Genomic DNA, 23,638 nt, shown 5'->3' with positions numbered 1-23,638 from the left:
GAGACTGAACAGGCTGGGGCTGTGTTCCCTGGAGCATTGGAGGCTGAGGGGTGACCTTATAGAGGTTTACAAAATTATGAGGGGCATGGATAGGATAAATAGACAAAGTCTTTTCCCTGGGCTTGTGGAGTCCAGAACTCGAGGGCATAGGTTTAAGGTGAGCGGGGAAAGATATAAAAGAGACGTAAGGGGCAACTTTTTCACGCAGAGGGTGGTCGTGTATGGAATGAGCTGCCAGAAGATGTGGTGAAGACTGGTACAATTGTAACATTTAAGAGGCATCTGGATGGGTGAATGAATAGGAAGGGTTTGGAGGGATATGGGCTAGGTGCTAGCAGGTGGAACTAGATTGGGTTGGGATATCTGGTCAGCGTGGACAGGTTGGACCGAAGGGTCTGTTTCCATGCTGTACATCTCTATGACTCTAAGTGTACATGTTACCTTATGACTGCTGAGGTGCGCTAATTCTGATGAAGAAAGAAATTGCATTATGCAGTGTGACTTCAAAACGTTTATTGACACTGAGCCAAAGTTGGCCCCTTTTGATTTGCAATGATGCACTGCTTTCATGGTGATTCAAACATTTGTGTCCCAGGTTTTCTTGCCCCTGGCTGCAACTCAAAAGTAAAGTTTCTAACACAACAAAGATGTTTGATTACTCATTCAAATGTGTCATGGTTAATCGTGGCTCTGAAATAGTTTTGTCTTTTGAGTATTTTTATTAGGGAGTTTATTTTGAGACATACATCTATCCATCCATATGAAAATCTGGAGTTCGTGATTGATGTGTCAATTTGGACAGTGGTAATAGCCTGAACATAAATAATCTGATGTGTTTGATTGATTATTTAGGGTTATTAGGTGTAATCTGAGACAGTTCATACAAGATGGCTTCTTGTGCCACTCGATGACCTGGAGCAATTTGTTGTTTGCTTTCTGGATTCCAGGTCTCACCAGGCAGACGGTCGGCATGGAATCATTCTCCCCGATAGCATCTTTGACTACAGCTTAATGCGCTGAAGCCCTATATCTTATATTTAACTGGGTTTGGACAGTTAAATAGAGAAGAAACTCTCTATGCCCATCTCCCAAATATGAAGTGATTGAGTTTAGCAGCCAAAAATAAAATGGCTCTATGCATTTTGAAAACCTAATCCCATTTCTCTTCAAAAGGTTATGCTAGATGAGAAGACTCCATCCTTAAAGCAAGAGTAAAATACTTGCTTATTATCACCCATGGAAGCAATAATCCTGATCCTGTTTGTGTAATTTGTAAATTCATTGATTTTTATTTCCTTTATTTTACCCATTGAAACTATTTTTCATCTTAATATGGTTACTGCTTCAGTCAATAGTTCTGGTTGCAACTTTCACAGCTCTCTAAAAATAAATGTTTCCTACCCCCCCTCTGAAGCATTTACAATTACTCTTGTATTATGTTGAGGAGAAAGTGAGGTCTGCAGATGCTGGAGATCAAAGTTGAAACTTTATTGCTGGACCAGCACAGCAGGAAATGTTTCCTACCCCCCCTCTGAAGCATTTACAATTACTCTTGTATTATGTTGATCCATTTTAGACTCCTCAGTCATTGGCAGTAGTCAATGTACTAACCAATCAATTTATAATGTTAAATATCATTCTCAAATGATCCCTTAATTTCCTCCTCTGATATAAATATCCCAATTTATTTTTGTTGATTATTTATATTTCCTATCACCAGATAACTAATTTCCAATTAGTTTATATTCCACATATTCCTTTTCCCATAATTGTAAAATGCATCAATCTTAAATAAACTTCTTTTGTGGTACCTTGTCAAAGGCTTCTGAAAGTTGATGTGTGCCACATACTGTTTTTCTCAGTCACTGAATTTGTGATGTGAAGACCACTTTTTAAAGACTGTAGACTAAAACTGGGGGGATAAAAATACTGCTTTAAATCAAGGAAACTATGTAAGAAGTTTGCAGTTTTAACAAGTAACTAATATGTTGTGAGTTGTCTCTACAATGTTGCCTTATTCAAACAGGGAGGAAGCATTTCAGACAGAATGGCATTTTCTGTGTGTTTAGAGCAGTTTTGATTGAATTTTCAATCAAGGCCAATTGTTTTAAGTGAAGGAGGGCTGTGCAAAATCACCAGGTGATTGGTTCCTGGGTAGATGGCTACAATCTTTGGTAGAGATTATCCAGCAGAAAAATGGAGCCTGTGATGAGAAAATAGTCATGTATGTTTGTGCTGCGTGCTAAAGTCAAAGAAAACCTGGAATAGCTATCTACTCTCCCTCACTTTATCCTCTGTGCAAATCCCCTGGTAAAAAGAAAAGAGGAAAAACCACCTTGAGAGGCACTGAAAGGAGCAAAGCCTCAACCACTGAATGAAAGACTTGAGAATCCGTGTATCCACAACCTTACTTCGTAAGTAAAGAAGTGGAAGGAGTTGAAAGAGAGCCAAACGAAACAACTCGCCAATGTCTATGAGCTGAGCTGGCACCAGAACAGTACTCTTCTGATCTTTTTTCCCCGCCCAACCAGGGTATTTGTGTTTCATCTCATCTGTTAAAGAGATAGAATTAAAGTCATAAACTTAAATCTGTAATTCAACTTGTCCGGTTTTTGCCATTGGTGGAGAGCAGTATGATTACAATAAATGGTCATCATTGTTGTTGATGGGAATGTTGTGAGTATTGTTTTAATCTGAATTGCAGTTACATGAAATTATAATCAAATTTTCCTAACTGTAATGCTTCTGAAAAAAAAAACCTGGAGCTCGTTTTACAGCGCACTGCCCCAGTCAGTCTTGATGGTTTAATTGCTGATGGGATCTTTGGTGGTGGGCAGAAGGAATCTATCTTTGATAAATGACCAAAGACCAAATTAGAATGCTGTTTTTCTGGATGCCATGGACTCACGTGAGAGAAAACTATCGCAGAATTCCCGTTTTCTTTGCCTACCATTCTTGAAACTGTTATAATCGGGGTGTTAAGTCCTTGGATCAGTTCACATTTAAGTCATATCTGTGTTCTGGTGTAAATCTCACCGTAGTTATTAATAGTTATATTTCAGCAATTTTTTTGCATGCTTTGTTAATTCTGTACCATGCTATCCTAACTGTGTTGAATATTGGAACTTAATCCTTTTTCCTTATTTTCTCATTTAATTTTAATGCATTCTCTTCCTCCTGTGATTAGTATTTTCTCAGTTGCTTAAAACTCTAGCTTGTATTCCAACATCTTTAATTCTACGCTGGCTTTTAATCTCAACACCCCACACCTTACTAATTAATTATCTTAAATTTTGCCTGATGTTTTTGTCCTGGTTGCAAGGACACTTGTCCTATTTTTAGGTCTGGTGAACCTTTTTCCTTTTGGCATTGGTTTAGCCTCCTTGAAGGATTGTGATAGTACACCAAGAATGCTTCACTGCTCAGGAAGCCACTCATGTCAGGCTGTAGATGTGCTTGGACAATATTCAGGCTTGGGCTGACAAGTGACAAAGAATGGAGATGCTAATAGCGACAACACAGTGACCATTTCTAACATGAGAATACCCAGCCAGCTTCCCACACCTTTGAATCATCATTATTATCAAGTCCTCCTCCAGCATCGAAGAGTTTGGTATTTCATGAGAAACTCATATGGATCAGCCACATCAAGATGGTTACAGGAGAAAGACAGACTAGATACTGTAGAAGTGCTGCAGTTTTTACCCCCTCATGACTTGAGCTTTATAAACAATAACAGGCTAATCATGTTTTGGAGTACCCTGCCTTTGCCCAGGTGCATCCATGATCATGCTCCAGGAAGTCAATATGAACAGTAGGAGAGCATTTCACTTGATTTTGGTGAGCCATTGAATTTAATATTCACCTTTGCCATTGGAACACTTGTGGCTGCAGTATGTATTATGCATTGGAGACATCACATCAGTGTGCCAAAATAACTTCAGTGGCATCTCCTAACCAATGGAGGAGTGGTCTGAGCATCTGGATACCACAACTTCGAAGTTTCCTATGTAAGTTGGACAGCGGACTTGCGTGGTTGTATGTTCTACTTGTTCATTGTTGCTGGATGTATATCTGCAATTCTCTACCAAACGATTGTAGGATATTATTGTCACAAGGACTGCAGCGGTTCAAGGAGAAAATCACAACACATCTTGAGACAATGGAATGGGCAGTAAAAGCAATCTTGTTAGGTTCATTGACCCCCCAAGAACAATGTAATAACCAAGAAGTATTAATTTGAATGAGTAGGATACCTGCAAGGGGAAGATTGTCCTGAAAAGGTTTGAAATTTGTCTTCCACATCTTAAACTGAACAGGAGAACTAGGACTATGAGAGGGTTATCTGGCCTTTCGAGCCTGCTCCGCCATTCAGTAAGATCATGGCTGATCTTTTTGTGGACTGAGCTCCACTTACCCACCTTCTCTCCATAACCCTTAATTTCTTTATTGTTTAAAGAAAATGCTTAGCTTTAACAACGTGTACTGAAGTAGTGTCAACTACTTCACTGGGCAGGGAATTCTATAGAACCTTCTGGGTGAAGAGATTCCTTCTCAATTCAGTCCTAAATCTGCTCCCCCTAATTTTGAAGCTATCCCCTCTTGTCCTAGTTTCACCCGCCAGTGAAAACATCCTCTCTACTTCTAGCTTATCTATTCTCTCCATAATTTTATATGATCTCCCTTCATTCTTCCAAATTCCAATGAATATAATCCCAGTTTACGGAGTCTCTCCTCATAGGCCAACCCTTCAACTCCAGAATCAACGTAGTGAACCTTCTCTGCACCACCTCTCATGCCAGCACATCCTTTAAGTAAGAGACTAAAACTGCACACAGTGTTCCAGATGTGGCCTCACCAGCATCCTATACAACTGCAACATAACCTCCTTGCTTGTAAACTCATTTCCTTTAGCAATGAAGGACAAAATTCCATTTGCCTTCCTAATTTCCTGTTGTACCTGCAGACAAACCCTCTGATTAATGCAGAAGGACACCCAGGACCCTCTGCATAGCAGCATGCTGCAACGTTTTACCATTCGACTAATAATCTTTTTTGCTGTTACTCCTACCAAAATGGATGACCTCGCATTTATTAACATTGTATTCTATCTGCCCGACCTTTGCCCAGTCAATGTATCTGTGTTCCTCTGCAAAGTTTCACAGTCCTCTGCACATTTTGCTCTGTCACTCCTCTTAGTGTGATCTGCAAACTTTGACACACTTTGACATACGTAGTCCCCAACTCCAAATCATTTATTTCAATTGTGAATAATTGCGGTCCCAACACTGATCCCTTGAGGCACACCACTAGTTACTGATTGCCAACCAGAATAGCACTCAATTATCCCTGCTCTTTGCTTCCTGTTAGTCAACCAATCCTCTATCTATGCTAATACTTTGCCTGCAACGCAGTGCAGCTTTATCTTGCGCAGCAGCCTCTTCTGCACATCCTGTTGAAAGTCTTTTGGAAATCTAGGCACTCCACATCTACTGGGTCTCCATTGTCCACCTTTTAATGTCTTCATAGAATTCCAAAAGATTAGTTAAGCATGAGCGTCCCTTCATGAACCCATGCTGCGTCTGCCTAATTGATGTTCATTTTGACATCACTCAACATCAGTGTAAATGAATTCTTAATTTAGTGCGAACACTGACTTAAATTCTGCAATTGGTGAGTTCTTATTTAGTTTTTGTGATTACTGTACATCAATATTTCCCTTGTGTGTGGCTTTAACTCTGCAGCTTATGTATTTACTGCTCCTTAAACTTGATCTGATACATCTCTTTCTTGGTTAATATGTTGAGGTGTTGAAAGTTTAACAGTTATCAATTTCACCTAAAGTAAGGATGAGTTTAATATGTCTGTCATTAGTGCATAAATCATCCAGTAATTTTTGTTATCTTGTAAATAATGACAAGTTTGCCAGAAGACGTGGAGGCAGGTACAATTACACCATTTAAAAGGCATCTTTATTGGTGTATGAATAGTAGGATTTGGAGAAATATGGGTGAAACACTGGCAAATGGGACTAGATTAGTTTCGGATATCTGGTCAGCATGGATGAGTTGGACTGAAGGGTCTGTTTCAGTGCTGTATAACTCTGACACTGAGTTACTGGGCACTTTGCACCACACTGCTATTAGCTTTGCTAAATGGTGGTTTAATATCAATTTGCTACTGTATATAAATGATTGAATGCGACTTGACAACACGATCTATGGATTTTAATAGAGAATGAAGAGCGCATAAACTTTTAATTTCTTTTCTAATTTAATGACACCATTTGTTCTTTCCATCTTGTATGCTGAAATGATTATTGTGCAATCTTAATTTCTCTTTTTAAGGATTGTCTGCAACTAAATCATAAATTAAGTTTGTGTCGCCATCACAATTCAGCTGCTGTTGCCATGGTGACTTTTCAATAAACGATTGTATGTCTGTCATTACAAGACACTGTTGTATTTGTGCATTAATTACAAGTTAAACACAGCACAATGTTAAGGCTAGTATTTAATGGAGCATTTGGATCCTTTTGATTATCAGAAAAACATGCTTGTCATGACACTCAATCTGCCAATTTCAGGAAAGGAACAGTTAAAACCTTGGACACTCAGTCTGCACTAAATTCTTCATGCATTTTTTAAAAAAATACTTGCCTTTCTATCCTTTCAGTCTCTATTCACTCTGTCTTAAGACAATCTTAGTTTCCCTTTTTTGCCTGATATGTCTTTCCTTCTCTGTTGATCCTAGTGCAAGTTTTAAATTTCCATTAGTTAAGGAACATGCATGTGAACTTTTTGGTTAAGAGTAGGGTGGGCCATTTGGCTCCTTGAGCCAGCTTTGCCATTTGGTAAGATTACAGTTGGGGGCCCTAATCAATGCTCCTTTCTATCCAGTATAACCTTTAACTCTGTTTTTTGAAATTTAATTCAGCCTTAAATTCAATGGCCCTGGTGTCACAGCACTTTGAGAAGAGGATTCTACAGACTACCAACTCTGACAGGAAATACTTATCTGAATTTACATCTTAAATAGAACGCCTATTATTTTTAAACTGTCCCCTACTTCTGGCCTCTAATGTAAGGAAAATATCCTTTCAGTATCCTCCGTTAAGTACCCTCAGCATATTATGCTTTACAGTATGAAGATTACCTGTTTGTTGTTCTTAAACCCCCAATGAGTGCTATAGGCCCAACCTATCCGAATTTTCCTCAAAGCTAACCCCCACCTGCTAGAAATTGATTGACTGAACTGTTTCTAATAAGTTTCTACACTTTCTTAAATAAGGAAATCAAAACAGTACCTGATACTTTAGATGTCATTTCTCCAATGACTTGGACAACTGTAGCAGAACTTCCTTACTTTTGTATTCTATTCCTTTGCAATTAACAAATGTTCCATTTGACCTCCTGATCACTTGCTGTATGTGTATGATAAGAGATGGATTGTTGATTCCAAAGGCCACATGGCACATGCCACATGCCACATTATTATCAGCTGAATACTAATCATTCAAGCTATAGGGTGAATGGAAAAAGTTACAAACTGCCCATCTGCAAAATCTTGGCCAATATTTGCTTCTAGACCTGATGTAAAAATTCTGTCCACACTGGCAAAGGAATACTATTGCCGAGTACAACTGAAAGCAGATGTGTAACTACGTGATGTAAATTAAAATAAGCTACAGAAGATCTATCCTGACTGGATTTGTGATGTTACAATTTTGGACATGTGTGCTCTAGCATTATACATTAAAGCTCCTTCATTTCAGTGCAGCATTGGTTGATCTGACAACATTTAGTTCCTGCTGGTACCCATTAAACTTTTTTAATGTAATAAATAAGAACAAAATATGTTTCAGTTTTAAAAAATGATTAAAAGTCTTGTTTAAAACTGTGATATATGATTCTGTGAAGTCAATCTAAAATTCTACTTTTAAAAATTAACTTTAAAAGATTGTTATTTTTTCTTTCAGAGGATCTTGACAGAATGATTCTTATTCTCTTTGGCATATACGTTGGTGGTGCTGCTTGTTCATTTATCCGTGCCTACGTTTTTGTTCTTGCGGGACACCGGCTGGTTGCCAGACTGCGTAAAAGGCTTTTTGCTTGCATTCTAAAGCAAGAAATTGCATTCTTTGATGAGAACAGGTGGGTGCTATGGACTTGCAGAACAGTGAGCCTTGCAGTTGTGATAAAATGAAGGCTATAAATGTCAAAGGTTGTGAAAGATTTTAGACTCGTTGCATAGAAATTAATTTCTACCATTAAAAGGTGATGAAGGATTTCAATGGAAATTATGTTCCCTCCTTAGAAGTATTGAGCTTGTTACTTTACATACTTTCAGAGCTCCATATCATTGTTAAATGTAACATAAACATAATGAAAAGAATTCCAAGTGCATCGTTTAGTTATAATTTTTTTAAAAATTCCTCTACTCTGCTTTTTCAGTAATGGATGGGTGGATGTTGGGAACTCCATACTTCTCCCCAGTCTAGTTTACACCAGGCAGGAAACCCCCATAGGAGATTGAAAGCCAGTAATGCTCAGAGTTTGAATTTCTAGTGCTGTGCCTTAGTTATTGACATAATAATTTTACTGACTTTGTTCCATGCTCACTTTTAATTAGACGTAAGGATTTGAAAAGATATTGGTCGTGAAATATTTATTTGCTGGTTAAAACAAAAATTCTAAATTATTTTGATTGAATTTTCTAGTTGGTCAATATCAGTTTAATATCTCACTTTGACAGAGTACATTTTCAACCAGTGTTGGTTGCTTAAGTATTTAACGCCCATTTTTAAGAAAGCAAATTTAGTTGCATTGTTATGACAACGAATAGTATTAAATGGGATGGACTAATGCTGTATAATGTATGTGTTGTCATAGACCTGTAATGATCCTGTCAACTATGGAACTATTTATCCAGTTTTTAAATTATTCCATACTTTTGGGTATTGACAATCAAGGGAAAGTGTTAGTTTCATGTTTTCTCTAATTCTATTCCTCCTCATATCATGGAGAACTACATGACAGAACTTTACAAAAAATGGATATCAGTAAAGAAATACGCAACTTTGAATCTGTGGTCAAATTTTGCTCTGGGAATAATGACAACAGCATTTGCTAATACTACTCGTGGTCCACATAAGTACCAAAGTTCCACATGGTAGGCTGTTGGAGAAAATGCAGAGGCATGGGATTGGGGGTGATTTAGCAGTTTGGATTAGAAACTAGTTTTCTGTAAGAAGGCAGCGAGTGATGGTTGATGGAAAATGTTCAGCCTGGTGTCCAGTTACTAATGGTGTGCCACAGGGATCTGTTTTGGGACCACTGCTGTTTGTCATTTTTATAAATGACTTAGACGCAGGCATTGGTGGATGGGTTGGTAAGTTTGCAGATAAACTAAAGTCAGTCGAGTAGTGGAAGGTATAGAAGAGTGTTGCAGGCTGCAGGGGGACTTGGATAAACTGCAGAATTGGTCTGAGAGGTGGCAAATGGAGTTCAATGCAGATAAATGTGAGGTGATTCACTTTGGGAAGAATAACAGGAAGGCAGAATACTGGGTCAAGGGAATGATTCTTGATTGTGTGGAGGCGCAGAGGGATCTTGGAGCCCATCTGCATAGATCTCTGAAAGTTGCCACCCAGGTGGTTAGTACTATTAAGAAGGCATATGGTGTGTTAGGTTTTATTGGTAGAGGGATTGAGTTCTGGAGTTGTAATGTCATGCTGCAACTATACAAAATGCTAGTGTGGCCGCACGTGGGATATTGTGTACTATTCTGGTCGTCCCATTACAGGAAGGATGTGGAAGCATTGGAAAAGGTGCAGAGGAGGTTTACCAGGATGTTGCCTGGTCATGAAGAGAATGTCTTATGAGGAAAGGCTGAGTGACTTGGGTCTGTTCTCATTGGAAAGAAGAAGGCTAAGAGGGGATTTGATAAAGACATACAAGATGATCAGAGGATTAGATAAGGTAGACAGTGAAAGTCTTTTTCCTAGGATGATGACATCAGCTTGTATGAGGGGCATAGCTACAAAGTGTGAGGTGATAGACTTAAGACAGATGTCAGAGACAGGTCAGAGTGGTAAGGGCATGCACTGCCCTGCCTGCCAATGTAGTTAACTCAGCCACGTTAGGGAGATTTAAACAATCCTTGGATAAGCACATGGATGATGATGGGATAGTGTATGAGGATGGGCTTAGATTAGTTCACAGATTGGCGCAACATCAAGGGCCGAACGGCCTGTTCTGCGCTGTATTGTTCTACGTTCTACTCATCTGAATCTGCCAGCCACCTTTAGGATTTTCAACATGTGCAGAGTAATACAGAAACCAGAAGTTGCTGCTATTTAGTCTACATTCCTCAGTCACATGCTTTATAGAGGTTCCCACATGCTATCACCATTGCGATCATGAATTGATGATAACATCTATAATAAAGCCATTAGTCTCTGTGTACAAACACTAGAAAATGTTGCACCTTGTTGTGTAAGCTGTAATTGGGTTTTTAATGGTAGAATAACTTTTTAATCAGTACCAAATAGCACACTCTCTGGAATATTGAATTTTCCTATTATCATGTAAAAGTTTGCAGTTTTTTTAGAAAAAACTAAATTAATGTCTGTATTTTAATTTAGCTTCTTAGTACTCTCATAGATTTATTTCACTATCTTAATTTGACCTAAAATGAAAGATTTCAAGTGCTTTAAATTTCCTCGAGTGCTGTGTGTGAATATTTCAAATTTGATCATTTGCCTACCTGCTTGCTGACAATTGCTGTTGCATGCCAAGACAACATCTTGACTTGGCACCTGAAGTAAGAGATCACAGGGAAAGGAGATATTTCTGCCACAGAATCTGAATCTTTGTTCAAAGCTTTCTTTGGGTCAGTGGTGACTGCCATTGCTTTACCATGGATCACAAAATCCATCCATAAGTTGCACAGCTGAACAACAAAATATAATTACAATAATCAAGCTGCAGATGACGTTAGTATCGTGAAAGCTAGATAGGCTTACTGAAATGTGGCAACTTTAAAACTAGGATTGTTTCAGACACACTACCTGCTATATTTTCTTTTTAAATGTACAAAACAGTAAGCTTCTGATAACTATTTACCTAAAATGCTCAGCTGCATTTTCTGACACATTTCCAGCCATAGTTTATTAACTGATTACATTGAGGAGCATGTAGCCTATAACCATGTTTATAATTAAAATGATTGAGGAACAAAGGAATGATGCCAGACACACATTACAGGCTTAATGTATTTTAACTATAATGAATGACAAGGTATGCATACTTCAAATTGACAAAATTAGATATTTTTGGAATGAGGCAAAGCCAAGTGTTAAAACATTGCTGACATGGTAAAGCCCCCAAAGTACACAAACTTTAGAGTTCATTACTGCTATTAAATTACAGGCTGCCTTTCTCATTTGTTCTTTTTCTAATAAAATGAACCAGATGTAAAACTAAGACTGAGTTAGTCACACTAATAGTGGGATAAGACACTCTGAAAATATTTTGAATCATCTGAATGATCTCATTGGTGTTACTGTTGTTTCAAAATGATCTAATGTATGTTATGAAGTCATAAGAGAGTATTATTGCATTCTGCAAAATGATACGTTTAGAAAAAAATGAAAAATACATAAGCAGTTTGACTGTGAATGCTAATTTTGTTAATATGAACTTCTGTTCTTTGAAGTTCTTGAATATTTTCAGAAGAGAGTGAGGTTTTTTGATTGTAATGAAACTGCTTTACTGAACTTTACAGAAAATGGACTTCAGCAGGTCAATGCTAATCTGCAAATCTCTGGCCCAGATTTTTCAGAGGTCGGGACAACATTATTCAAGATCTAAAGTCTTTAGAAATCAAAATTTTGGTTTATCAAGGAAAAGTTCTGATCAGAATTTTGCCTGCCTTTCAGTTCTATTCAAGAAATGGAATTCTATTTTGTGGATCACTATAGGTGTTGAGGATAATTATTTTATCTCCATATGCTGCAATTTTGCAAAAGACATGGTGTTTCGGTAAGGAAAGTTCAGAGCATATCTTTAATATTGGGTTCAGTTTGTTTTTAAGTTGTTTTGTGCTGGACTGGAGGGGAATATTATTTAACAAACACTATAACTGATAATTTAATTTTGAACTGAAGCAACTTGTGTAATGTTTCTTGTATTTAGCCTGAATATAATATGCAAACAATTACATTAGGGGCAGGAATAAGCTATTTGGCTCCTCAGGCCTGTAACACTGTTCAGGGACATTCATGGCTGATTTGAAACATTGTGCACATCTGAAAGATACATGACAAAAATTCACCAAGGCTCCTTTGACAGCACGTTTTGAACAATGACCTCTACAATCTGGAAGGAAAAGGGCAGCATTACTACCTGCAAGTTCCCTTTCAAGCCATTCACCATTCTTGACTCCGAAATATACTGCTGTCCCTTCAGGATCACTAGGTCAAAATCCTGGAACTCCATCCCTAATGGCATTGTAGGTGTACCTACAGTGCACGGAGAAAGTGAGGGCTGGAGATCAGAGCTGAAAAATATGTTGCGGGAAAAGCGCAGCAGGTCAGGCAGCATCCCAGCAGCAGGAGAATAGACGTTTCGGGCATAAGCCCTCCTTCAGCCCTGCTGCCTGACCTGTGCTTTTCCAGCAACACATTTTTCAGCTACCTACAGACTGCAGCAGTTTGAGAATGCAGCTGACCATCACCAGAGCAACCAGAGATTGTTAAATGCTGGCCCAGCCAGCAACGCTAACATGCTATGAATGAATTAGAGAAAGATCTTGTCAAGACCTCTTAGGAGCTTGTGTTTCAATCAAGCTATCAGTTATTCTTCCAAACTCCAGTGGATGCAAGTCTAGCCTGTTCAACCTTTCCTCATAAGACAACCCACCCATTCTAGGTATTAGTCTAGTAAACCTTCAAAGCAGATAATCGATCCTTCACTTCTAATCCCTTAGAATTTCCAAACTTAGTGGAATAAATATAAATCCCTTAAAGAATTGCTTGTGTTTTTGTGGTATTGATTCTGAGCACTTCCTAAAATTGCTTTGTGTTTTTTTAAACAAGTTATGTTTCAACTATATGTTCTAAAAATCAGCTTGCCAGTTACAAATAAAACCTCTTTTAATATATATTGGAGGAATTATATAGATCTCTTTTTATTCTTGTATCCTTTTAATCATCAACCAATTAATTTTGATAGGGTAGCATGTTTTATGTCACTAGTGAAAAGTGCTATGTTTGACAGCAGTGTTGAGCCACCAGACCCTTTTTCAGTGAAGATCTAATCCAGATGTTTGTATTTTAACACATCTTTCAATACTACTTTGTTTTGCCATCGACGACCAACTGAACATTGTATATGCCTAATGTACAGCCATTTATCTTAATAAAGTCTTGTCATGCTTGGCTATCTTCAGTCTTCTCTGACACCGTATGTGATATAGCACATATTTTAAATATGAAGAACATGTTAGTAAAAGTGCTTCAAAGGCAACCAGCATACAAGGAGAACTTTATAGCAAAGTTTAACAATGAATGACAAAGAAAGTTGCAAAGTAAAACATTTACAGTTGATATAAAATGGAAAAGCTCTTTGTAAATGTGAATTATTTCTTAATCTGCTTGTTTTGGTTCCAACTAAAAATAGTGATAGCTGTGACTGACTTAATCTTAGTTAAGAATGGGTGTGGATATGTGCCTACAACCTCTGTGTGTATTGCTTTGTCATCAGCACTCGGGATTTTCATGTTCACTCCCTTTGGAGAAGTAGCTCATCTATGAGTGACGAATACGCATTTTATCAGGGGATGTGAATGTGAAGCTATAGCTGTCACTTTGTATTAGAGGAAGCATATTGCTACATTTCATTATTTTTGCTTAAATTTTACTGATATGAGACATAACCAAAAATGTGACTGAGAATAAGAGAAATCAAAAGGTAAGCTTGACTACAATTCTCTCATGAATAAAGTAAAAGCATACATTTTTTTATTAGACTTGTAATCTTCCATCGCTCAAGCAACTCCTACTCCATGTTACAAATGTTTACTGCAAGCAATGGGTTGAAAATTTCATTGGCTATAATGTTACTTTGCTACAAAAAAAGGAGATTCTGTTTCACTGTGTTTTCCTGTAGCACCTCTGTTTATATGATTGTACTTCTACCTTACAGACTAGTGGTACGGATACAGGCCAGTCTAATTGTATCATCAATCTACTAAAGTTGCTAAGATTCATTTTGTTTGTCTCTATAATAATTTAATTTAGGTTTTCACTTAAATAAAGTACAATGTTAGCAGATGGTTTAAGAACTTTTTAATAATATTAGCTTTAAATAATTAATCTTAATCTCTTCAGAGGCCATTTATTTTTAATTATATTCTTGATTAGAAAGCAAGTTTATTTGAAGCTAAAATGACTTTCAAAATGTTAGCGAAGCAATGCACCAAGACCAAGATAAGGCATTTCCAATTAAAATAGCAACTTGCTGTAGAAATTCTAAATCTATCCTCGTGAACTCCTCTTTGACTTACCCATATGATTGTGTAATGACTTTCTTTTTAATTGTCCTTCTAAATATTTAGAGAAAATAGCAGAACTGCAACAATATGTAAATATATGCAAGTATGAGAACATGTTAGTAGTTATGTGGGTTTTACAGTGAGTATATGAAGTGGCATGAAATAAAATGCAGTATAGTTGGTACTTGCAAGAATCCTTTTGAAAATTATTTTTTTTGTAAATTAGCATTTGTTTTACAGAGGCAATAATTTTCTTAATGTTTTGAGGATCGAGTTAGTTTTGAATTTAAAATAGCTGAAATGGTACCGATGATGAATTTCGATTAAACATATTATTTATCCAAGTTTCACTTGATGCTATTAATTTTTACTGTTTTCTTGCAGAAATATATTCAATAGTTGAAAAGCTCATTTAGTAGTAGATTTTGTTACTAATGTGCTTTATGTTTGATATTTCTTAGATGACTAAAAATGTAAGGATTGTGGAGAAATTAATTTAAGTTTTGATGAAATACTGTGTAGTTTAAAAGAAGTGTTGAAAAATCACACTGGGCTTTAGATTTTTTTTAACAAGGATTCCTATGAATCGCATGACATCATAATGGCTTGCTTTGTGATCAATGACTTGGTGGAAAGTGCTTTGATATTTTGAAATAGATGGGGAACAAGAAGTGTGTAAGTAAGGACTACCCAGTTGATCTCCTGTTTCTGAAAAGAGCCTCTTGTTGAATTTAGGATGTTATCTATTTGTTCCTGAGAGGGAGAAATTAATTGATTGTAGGTGATGACTCCAATATTATATTTCCAAAGTAAGCTGTGTCTGCCAAGACTGCAAAGATGACCATATTTCATTAGTCATTCAAGAATGTTTGCAGAACATAAGTGACAGATTTTGGAACGTTCAGCCCCTTTTTGGCTTCAAAAATAACTAGATCGTGTTTTTCTATTTTTCAAAAAAATGAACTTCTGCAACAAGAGAATTTTTTTCTCTTCCCTGAAGTGACTTTTCAATCATGTATTTTAAATTATTTAGAGAGACAAACATTTTATACAGGTCGTTCCGCTATAATGTGCGTTTTGTTAATTCGAAATTTGGGGACACTTTCTATAGTGCAAACCGTTAGTGTGTACTGGTTACAACGCGATTCTGATCCCATTGGTTGAATGGCACCGTTGATATGTGATTTTCTTGTAATGCAAGGTTGCGTGAGAATGGAACTACCTCATTATAGCAGCCCTTGCACGTTATTTTGTAAATTACGTTAGTTTTGCTCATTGTTTGTATAGGGTTTTTCAAGTTAATTAGCTGCAGTTTTAGTGTATTGGTGGGTTTGTGGGCTACCATGATGCCAAGGGGTCTGAGTAGTCTGGCTGTCATTTCGAGATGTCTTTGATGTTGAGGAGAGTGGCTAGGGTTTCTGGATGTGTTTTGTCTGCTCATTTGGGTTTGTTGCTGAGAAATCGGCAGACTGTTCATTAGGTACCCATTCTTTTTGAATACACGATATAGGTGATTTTCCTCTGAACCCAATGAACACAGTCCGCCGATTTCTCAGCAACAAACCCAAACAAGCAGAAAAAACACATCGAGAAACCCTAGCCACTCTCACCTATATCAAAGACATCTCGGAAATGACTGCCAGATTACTCAGACCCCTTGGCATCATGAGGCACACTAAAACAGCAGCTAATAAATATGTAATACCCGATACAGACCATGAGCAAAACTAACGCCATTAACAAAATACCGTGCAAGGACTGTAACAAATACTACATTGGACAAACAGGCAGAAAACTAGCCACCAGGATACATGAACACCAACTAGCCACAAAAAGACATGACCCTCTCTCACTAGTATCCTCACATACGGATGAGGAAGGACACCACTTCAACTGGGACAATACATCCATCCTAGGATAAGCCAAACAAAGATACGTATGAGAATTCCTAGAAGCATGGCATTCTAACAGGAGCTCTACCAACAAACACAACGAGTTAGACCCCATCTACCACCCACTGAGAAAAGGAACAGAAAGTGACTTCACCACAGGAAATAACACCACCAAGCCAAAGAAACCCAAATATATAAATAGAAAGCAGGAATTTTCAGCATTGCTTCGCATGAGGTCCACTGAAGATGTTACCTAGTAAGGAAACAAAACGTCTGGAAATGAACCTTTCAGCTCAGCGAGCAAACCTACATCCAAAATCTCAACGTGAGCTACAAATCTTCTCAAAACTCGCTATGGACAAGGTATATATTTGGCCATCTTGGTAACTGGGAAAAGGATTTTTTAGTGTTCTGACCAGTGGAATAGTGAGACCAGAGTACAGTACACTTCTCCAGCTTTGGTTGTATCAATTTAGATAGCTCAGGTGTTAATTTTAGCCAGATACAGGTATATCTCAAAAGGGTATTGAGGTCAGAGGCAAAGTGATAGCAGCAATAAGTACAAAGCAAATGTGGTGCTGACCAAAATAGCTGGATCTGGCATAAGCCTTGATATAGGAGGCTTGACTCGGGTTTTAAAGATTTTTTCATCAATTAGTTTCTATCAATGCATCTTCAGTAACCTCTTTGTGTGTGCCACCTTTTAGTCTTGGAACAATAAACTGAACATTTGAAATTATGCCCCAAAGTTCTGAAATGAGGGGTTAGATTTTTGTGATAATGCAAATCACAAGGAGAACAAACTACAGTTGCATTATTTTTATCTAGATTATTTGGGATCTAGTGTTTTCAGCCTATGGACATTAGTTCATTTAAGTCCAACTTGATGTGCAACTAAACTCATAAACATCTGACTTTTGTTGAATGTACATTTTTGCTAAATTTTTAACTTTAATTACATTTCCTCTTTTAACAGAACTGGTGAATTGACGAATCGCTTATCCTCTGATACTCAGATCATTCAGAGCACTTTAACAGTAAGTGTAAGAACAAACACCAACATAAAATAGTAATAACAAGTGTGTGAAGCAAAAAGCAAAATTTATTTGTATTTATCTCTCGTTCTCAAAAAAAAAATCAGAAATAAGAGCATGGAATTTATACCACTTAATATTTATGTTGTGTACCTATAAATGTCAATGACAACACCTTTAACACTGCATTTAGCTGATATGCGATCACTGTAAGGTAAACATATGGCAAGTCCAACTTTGGCCTTGACATCATTATTTTTAAATGATATTTCTATTCTGTGTAGTGTTTTATCATCTGTATGATTATTAGAAGTGAACCAAGCTATGAATAAACTGATATAAATTATAAGATAATGGAGAAGTCACGATTTTACATTGTTTTTATTTGCAGGTGAATCTGTCCATGTTGCTAAGATACACATTTCAAATAATAGGTTCTATAGTTCTTATGTTTGTTGTAAGCCCAGCGTTGACTGGAGTGCTGCTGGCCTCTATCCCAGTTGTAGCAATTGGAGGTGTCCTATATGGTGAGTTGAATTTCAGCCTCATGCCGTTTGTTTACTAGAGAGAGGAAATAGTCATTTTTAAATCACATTCACATTAGAATGATCAGCTATGCTGCCATCATTTTTATTAGATTCATTTTCCTTTTTGTTTTCTTTAATAGTTGTGTTAAATAATTTTTTTCTCCTATATCTTTAACTTTACTATTACTGATTGACTTGAATTACTTTGCTTCATAGATCTAGCTGCAGGTTAATGCTCCCGTTCTGCCATAACAATATTAGAATAAAACATTATGCAATGTTTGCAGAGTATAAGACGTTTGTGCCTCTATTTATGCTGCATATTGGAGTCCCTTCCCATGTGCTTATCCACCTTCCTGTGATGGCATCTATTAATTGCCAGAAATACTACTTATGAGTTTTGCATTCTAGCTGCTCCCTGCTTCCTTCTGAATTATTTTGTTTTATTAGTCACCAACTTCTACCCTAAGAAAAGCTCCAATAGTCTTAAAGACTTTCATTAGTTCACCTCTCTGGAAGCCCCAACAAGTATGTACATTTCTAAAATGTAATTATTGACCTCTTAATCATTTCCAAAACCTCTGTCATGCAACTCCTTGTCTTTTGTGTATCTGCAAACATGTTCATTTTTTTCAAGTTATCATCGCTAAACATTCTACTACACTCTTTTTGTGACTTCAAATCTTATCTATAGTATGGAGACAAGAAGGCCAAATTTTAATCTGTGTGAGAAGGTGAATTTCTGTGCCTGAATAGACACGCTTCAATTTCCTCAAAAATAAAGCCCTGACTTTGCCCCACATAATTTTTCTGTCACCTGTTTCTGGACTGGGAATACATACTGTGAAAATTCATACATGTTCCTACTAAATTTGGATTATTATTCTGTATGGGGAACAAAAATCTGATTTCTGTGTATATGCGTTTGGTGATATGGGGTTTTGGAAGCCCATTGAAAGCATGTCACATTGTACAAAAACAAGTCTGTTGAGGAATCCGGAACACTCTGAAAGTTTAAGTGTAGCCAGTCTTGACTGTTTATTTAATTCGATTACAGTGAAGGAAACACCATGATACAGTGAAAAATGTTGCAAAATACTCTGTGCAATCATCTTTTCATCTGTGATTTGAGTGGTTTTGCTAGTTTTTATTTTTCTGTACATCTGGTTTAACACCGGGGTGAGGGGAAAGTGGAGTAAATGCAAACAGCAGTTCTTTTGCATTCTGATTTGGACATTGGGGGAAAACTGTGTAATCACTTTGTCTCATTTCTGTTGATTAACAGGTACTCTGCTTGGAAGTTTAAATTCTCACCTGTTTCCTTTGTAAAAAAAATAGATGATTGGTTAGCCAGCTGTGGTTACTCCGAATGCTTGGCTAAATTTCAAACACTCGTTGGTTTTCAGCACAGTACATGTTCCATTAATCTGAGAATGAAGGACCATTTCAACAAAATTCAATAACAAATTGTCCCTTCTGATGTGGTTTCTGATTCATTGGCGCAGGCTAATAGAATTACAAGTAATAAAAGTTTTTTTCCCTAGAGGTCAGAATGCATTGTTAGATGGTGAGGGGTTTATTTTCATCCCCCAAGGATGTAAAATATTCTTCATTGACTTTGTGTGGAATTTAAGGAATGTGCAAAGTGATAGCAAGTGAGTGGCAGGAAGGATGCTGTGGGGAAGGTCGTGTCATCAGAGATCTAAAGGGAGTACAGAGGTGACATGCCCAATCAGCATGAGTTCTCAATTTTATCACTCTAGAAATTTGCTCCTGTGCTAGATTTGTAGTTTTCATGGTGTCCTGATTAACTAGTGTCACTAGTTTTAATGTTTTGTGTATTTTAAACTTTCAATCCCTTAGCTCTTTCATCTCATTACCTGAGCAGTTTTTTTAACTTGATCTTCCTACCAAAGTGTACACTTGACACTTGCCTACATTTAAAATTATTTGCGAATAAACTTGAGAGATAGGCTTTCAGCTAGTATATTCCTATATTTTATGGCTTTCTTCCTTTTGCATTATTCCATTGTCAATTTTTTGTTTTCATTAAATATAGAAATCGTCCATCCAATATGTTAATGTAGGTTATAAACAATGGTCCCAGCTCCAATCCCTTTGAAACACCATCTCCAATTATTTGCCAGTCTGAGAATAATCAATGATGGTAATTCAATTTTCACTGTTTTAAATTTATACATTCCAAAACAGAGAGAAATACAGATTATTTCTGTGAAATGTTAGAAATGAAACATGATAGTGATGTCTCTTTGCAAGTCAGAACAAGTGGTAGTGCAAGAAAATAAAGGTTTTTATGAGATTCGTTTTGTTCAAAATTTGATCATGATTTCCCAAGACCTCAGTAATTTCTAAATGCACTCCCAGAATATCAGTTGTCTGAGACCAGCTTAACAGACTGCCTACTCAGTTTTGACACCAGGCAATCAGTGACCACTTGTCAGCTGCCAGTCTAAACTTTAAAAAGCTGTGAGAGATATTTCATTTGCCCAGGGATGGTATTGACATTGTTTCTGTTGAACTATAGAATTTTACAACAGCCTATTATACACATTTGTTCAAAGATATGTCTATAGAACATCCATTGAAGTTTGATGTAAAAATTTATTTCTGTCACTTATTCTTTTGAGATGCCACTTGCCCTCAGGATTTGTTAGTTAGGTTGCCTGGTGGCATGTAGTTGCAATGTGGTTCTAGTCATTGAGTTTATTTGTGGTAGATTAGAACAAAATACTTTGACCAAGCAGGGGAATTTATAAAATGTTGCATTATTATGTTTCACCATTTCTCAAAAAGATATGTTTCAACAAAAGAATGAAATAAACTGCTCAGTAAATTATTTTTGAGAGGGTGTTAACATAGGTTGGTTTATCTTGATTACCCAGGAGAGTTTGTGAAGCGATTACGAAAAAGATTTCAGGATGAATTGGCAGCTGTTGGTGCAACGGCAGAAGAGACCATCTCTAACATTCGTACTGTGAGGACTTTCTGTAGTGAAAAGAAATCTGAAGAACAGTATGACAAAGGAATAGATAAAAGTTATCTGATTGGAAAAAAGTTGGCTTTGGCAGAAGGTATTGTTCAGTAGGATTTTGAATTCTAAATGATTAATTTGCAAAAATTGTTATTCCACCCACATTATGGATAAATATCTCTTGTAAATTATTTTAATTTCTTTATATCTATCTCCTGTATATTCAGTCAGTTCCTGAAGAAGTGTTGCTATTTGAGGGCATTAATGAGTATTTGAGGTATTAACATGCCTAATTACTTTGACTTGTCCAGCATTTATGGCTGGAGATATTACTTAGATTTTTGACAGTACTCTAACAAACAAAAATCAAATGATTAAAACCTTTTTGAAGACTAAAATTAATTTCCATTTTATGGAAGAGAATGCTGTGAATCAAAAGATGTGCTGTAAATCTCTATCTCTTGAATTAATACTTGGGCATTATTAGAACATTTCAGCTTTCGAGTAATAATAAAGTATTATGTAATGTTTTTTTTGATATTCCTACAAATATGTCAATTCCAAGCTTGGAAAACATCTCTAATAATTACTTTACTTTTTTTTTTAATAATGCCTTCTCATTTCAATATGAGCCCGTTATGTCTGCATTACTTTCTGGTTTGTTTAAAAAAATTGGCATGCTTTTTGAACAAAATCAACTTGACCTTTTAAACCATTGTCCCATAATTACACTGTACGTAAACCTCCCAGGATGTAAAATGCACAGTCATACAGGTTGGTAAATTTTAATGAATGGAATACTTAGTGCTGTGGTTCTGTTCGCCGAGCTGGAAGTTTTTGTTGCAAACGTTTCGTCCCCTGGCTAGGCGACATCATCAGTGCTTGGGAGCCTCCTGCGAAGCGCTTCTTTGATGTTTCCTCCGGTGTTTATAGTGGTCTGTCCCTGCCGCTTCCGGTTGTCAGTTTCAGCTGTCCGCTGTAATGGTTGGTATATTGGGTCCAGGTCGATGTGTTTGTTGATGGAGTTTGTGGATGAATGCCATGCCTCTAGGAATTCCCTGGCTGTTCTCTGTCTGGCTTGCCCTATGATAGTAGTGTTGTCCCAGTCGAATTCATGTTGCTTGTTGTCTGCGTGTGTGGCTACTAAGGATAGCTGGTCGTGTCGTTTCGTGGCTAGTTGATGTTCATGTATGCGGATTGTTAGCTGTCTTCCTGTTTGTCCTATATAGTATTTAGTGCAGTCCTTGCATGGTATTTTGTACACTACATTCGTCTTGCTCATGTTTGGTATCGGGTCCTTCGTTCTGGTGAGTTGTTGTCTGAGCGTGGCTGTTGGTTTGTGTTGGTTTGTATAAACACCGGAGGAAACATCAAAGAAGCGCTTCGCAGGAGGCTCCCAAGCACTGATGATGTCACCTAGCCAGGGGACGAAACGTTTGCAACAAAAACTTCCAGCTCGGCGAACAGAACCACAGCAACGAGCACCCGAGCTACAAATCTTCGCACAAACTTTGGAATACTTAGTTTTATGCATCAAGATGTCTGGAAGATGCAATTTTCAACTTGTTCTTAAATTGTTCTGGATATGTTCGCCGAGCTGGGAAGTTGGTTTGCAGACGTTGTCCCCTTTCTAGGTGACATCCTCAGTGCTGTGGAGCCTCCTGTGAAGCACTGATATACTGTATAAGCTAGAATTTATAGGGTTTTGTTCCTGCTGTTTCCAGTTGTCCGTCTGGTTGTGGTTGCTCGTTACAGTGGTTAGTATATTGGATTCAGATCAATGTGTTTATTAGTCTGTGGATGAATGTCATGATTCTGGGAATTCTCTGACTGTCCACAGTTTGGCTTGTCCTATTATTGTTGTGTTGTCCCAGTTGAATGTGAGATCCTTGTTGTCCGTGTGTATGGATACGAAGGATAGCTGGTCATGATGTTTACTGACTAGTTGATGTCCATGAATGCATATCACGAGTTGTCTGCCTGTTTGACGGACATAGTGTTTCATGTAGTCTCTGCATGGAATCTTGTACGCCACCTTTGCTCACAGGAGGCTCCACAGCACTAAGGATGTCACCCAGAAAGAGGACAAAATGTCTGGAAAGTAACTTCCCAGCTTGGCGGAATGCACACAACTGCAACTGGCATACAAGCTACAAATATATACAAACCTTGAAAACCTTTATAAATGTAAGTGTTAGTTTTTCTTGTGTGTTCAATGTGGCCTTTTTCATTTGACAACTTGCCTGCAGACCTTATCCTTTTGAAAACTATTCCATTTCAACAACCTTGTTAGTTTACTGCAGTCTGGATTTGCTTTTATGTTGGCGGTTTAGTGATTTTTTTGGATTGTTGCCCCTATTACATTCCTATTCACTTCTCAATCACCCGCAACTTTCCCTCCCTTTCCAAGGCATCTTTTCATACAAGCTCAAGAGAGATAACAGCTGAAAATGTGTTGCTTGAAAAGCGCAGCAGGTCAGGCAGCATCCAAGGAGCAGGAGAATTGACGTTTCGGGCATGAGCCCTTCTTCAGACTCACTTTCTCCTCCAGCGTCTGCAGTCCTCACTTTCTCCTTCCAAAATCTGCAGTCCTCACTTTCTCCTTCCAGAATCTGCAGTCCTCGCTTTCTCCTTCCA

At 37.4% G+C, this 23,638-nt stretch overlaps 1 protein-coding gene across 3 annotated transcripts in view; it reads left to right on the top strand.

The window, feature by feature from the left end:
* LOC122562633 (ABC transporter B family member 1-like) overlaps window positions 1–23,638 on the top strand; it is a 174,603-nt gene that overhangs the window by 22,116 nt on the left and 128,849 nt on the right. For 2 of the 3 annotated variants that reach the window (XM_043715646.1, XM_043715645.1), the window contains exons 6-9: window positions 7,979–8,153; window positions 17,425–17,485; window positions 17,874–18,009; window positions 20,913–21,101. In XM_043715646.1, coding sequence (XP_043571581.1) covers window positions 7,979–8,153; window positions 17,425–17,485; window positions 17,874–18,009; window positions 20,913–21,101 — 561 coding nt within the window. The remainder of the gene's footprint in view (window positions 1–7,978; window positions 8,154–17,424; window positions 17,486–17,873; window positions 18,010–20,912; window positions 21,102–23,638) is intronic. The other variant, XM_043715648.1, reaches the window with a different exon arrangement.

Source organism: Chiloscyllium plagiosum, chromosome 25, assembly GCF_004010195.1.
Source record: "Chiloscyllium plagiosum isolate BGI_BamShark_2017 chromosome 25, ASM401019v2, whole genome shotgun sequence".
NCBI classification, from domain to species: domain Eukaryota; kingdom Metazoa; phylum Chordata; class Chondrichthyes; order Orectolobiformes; family Hemiscylliidae; genus Chiloscyllium; species Chiloscyllium plagiosum.
This window is presented reverse-complemented; position numbering and strand designations above follow the sequence as displayed.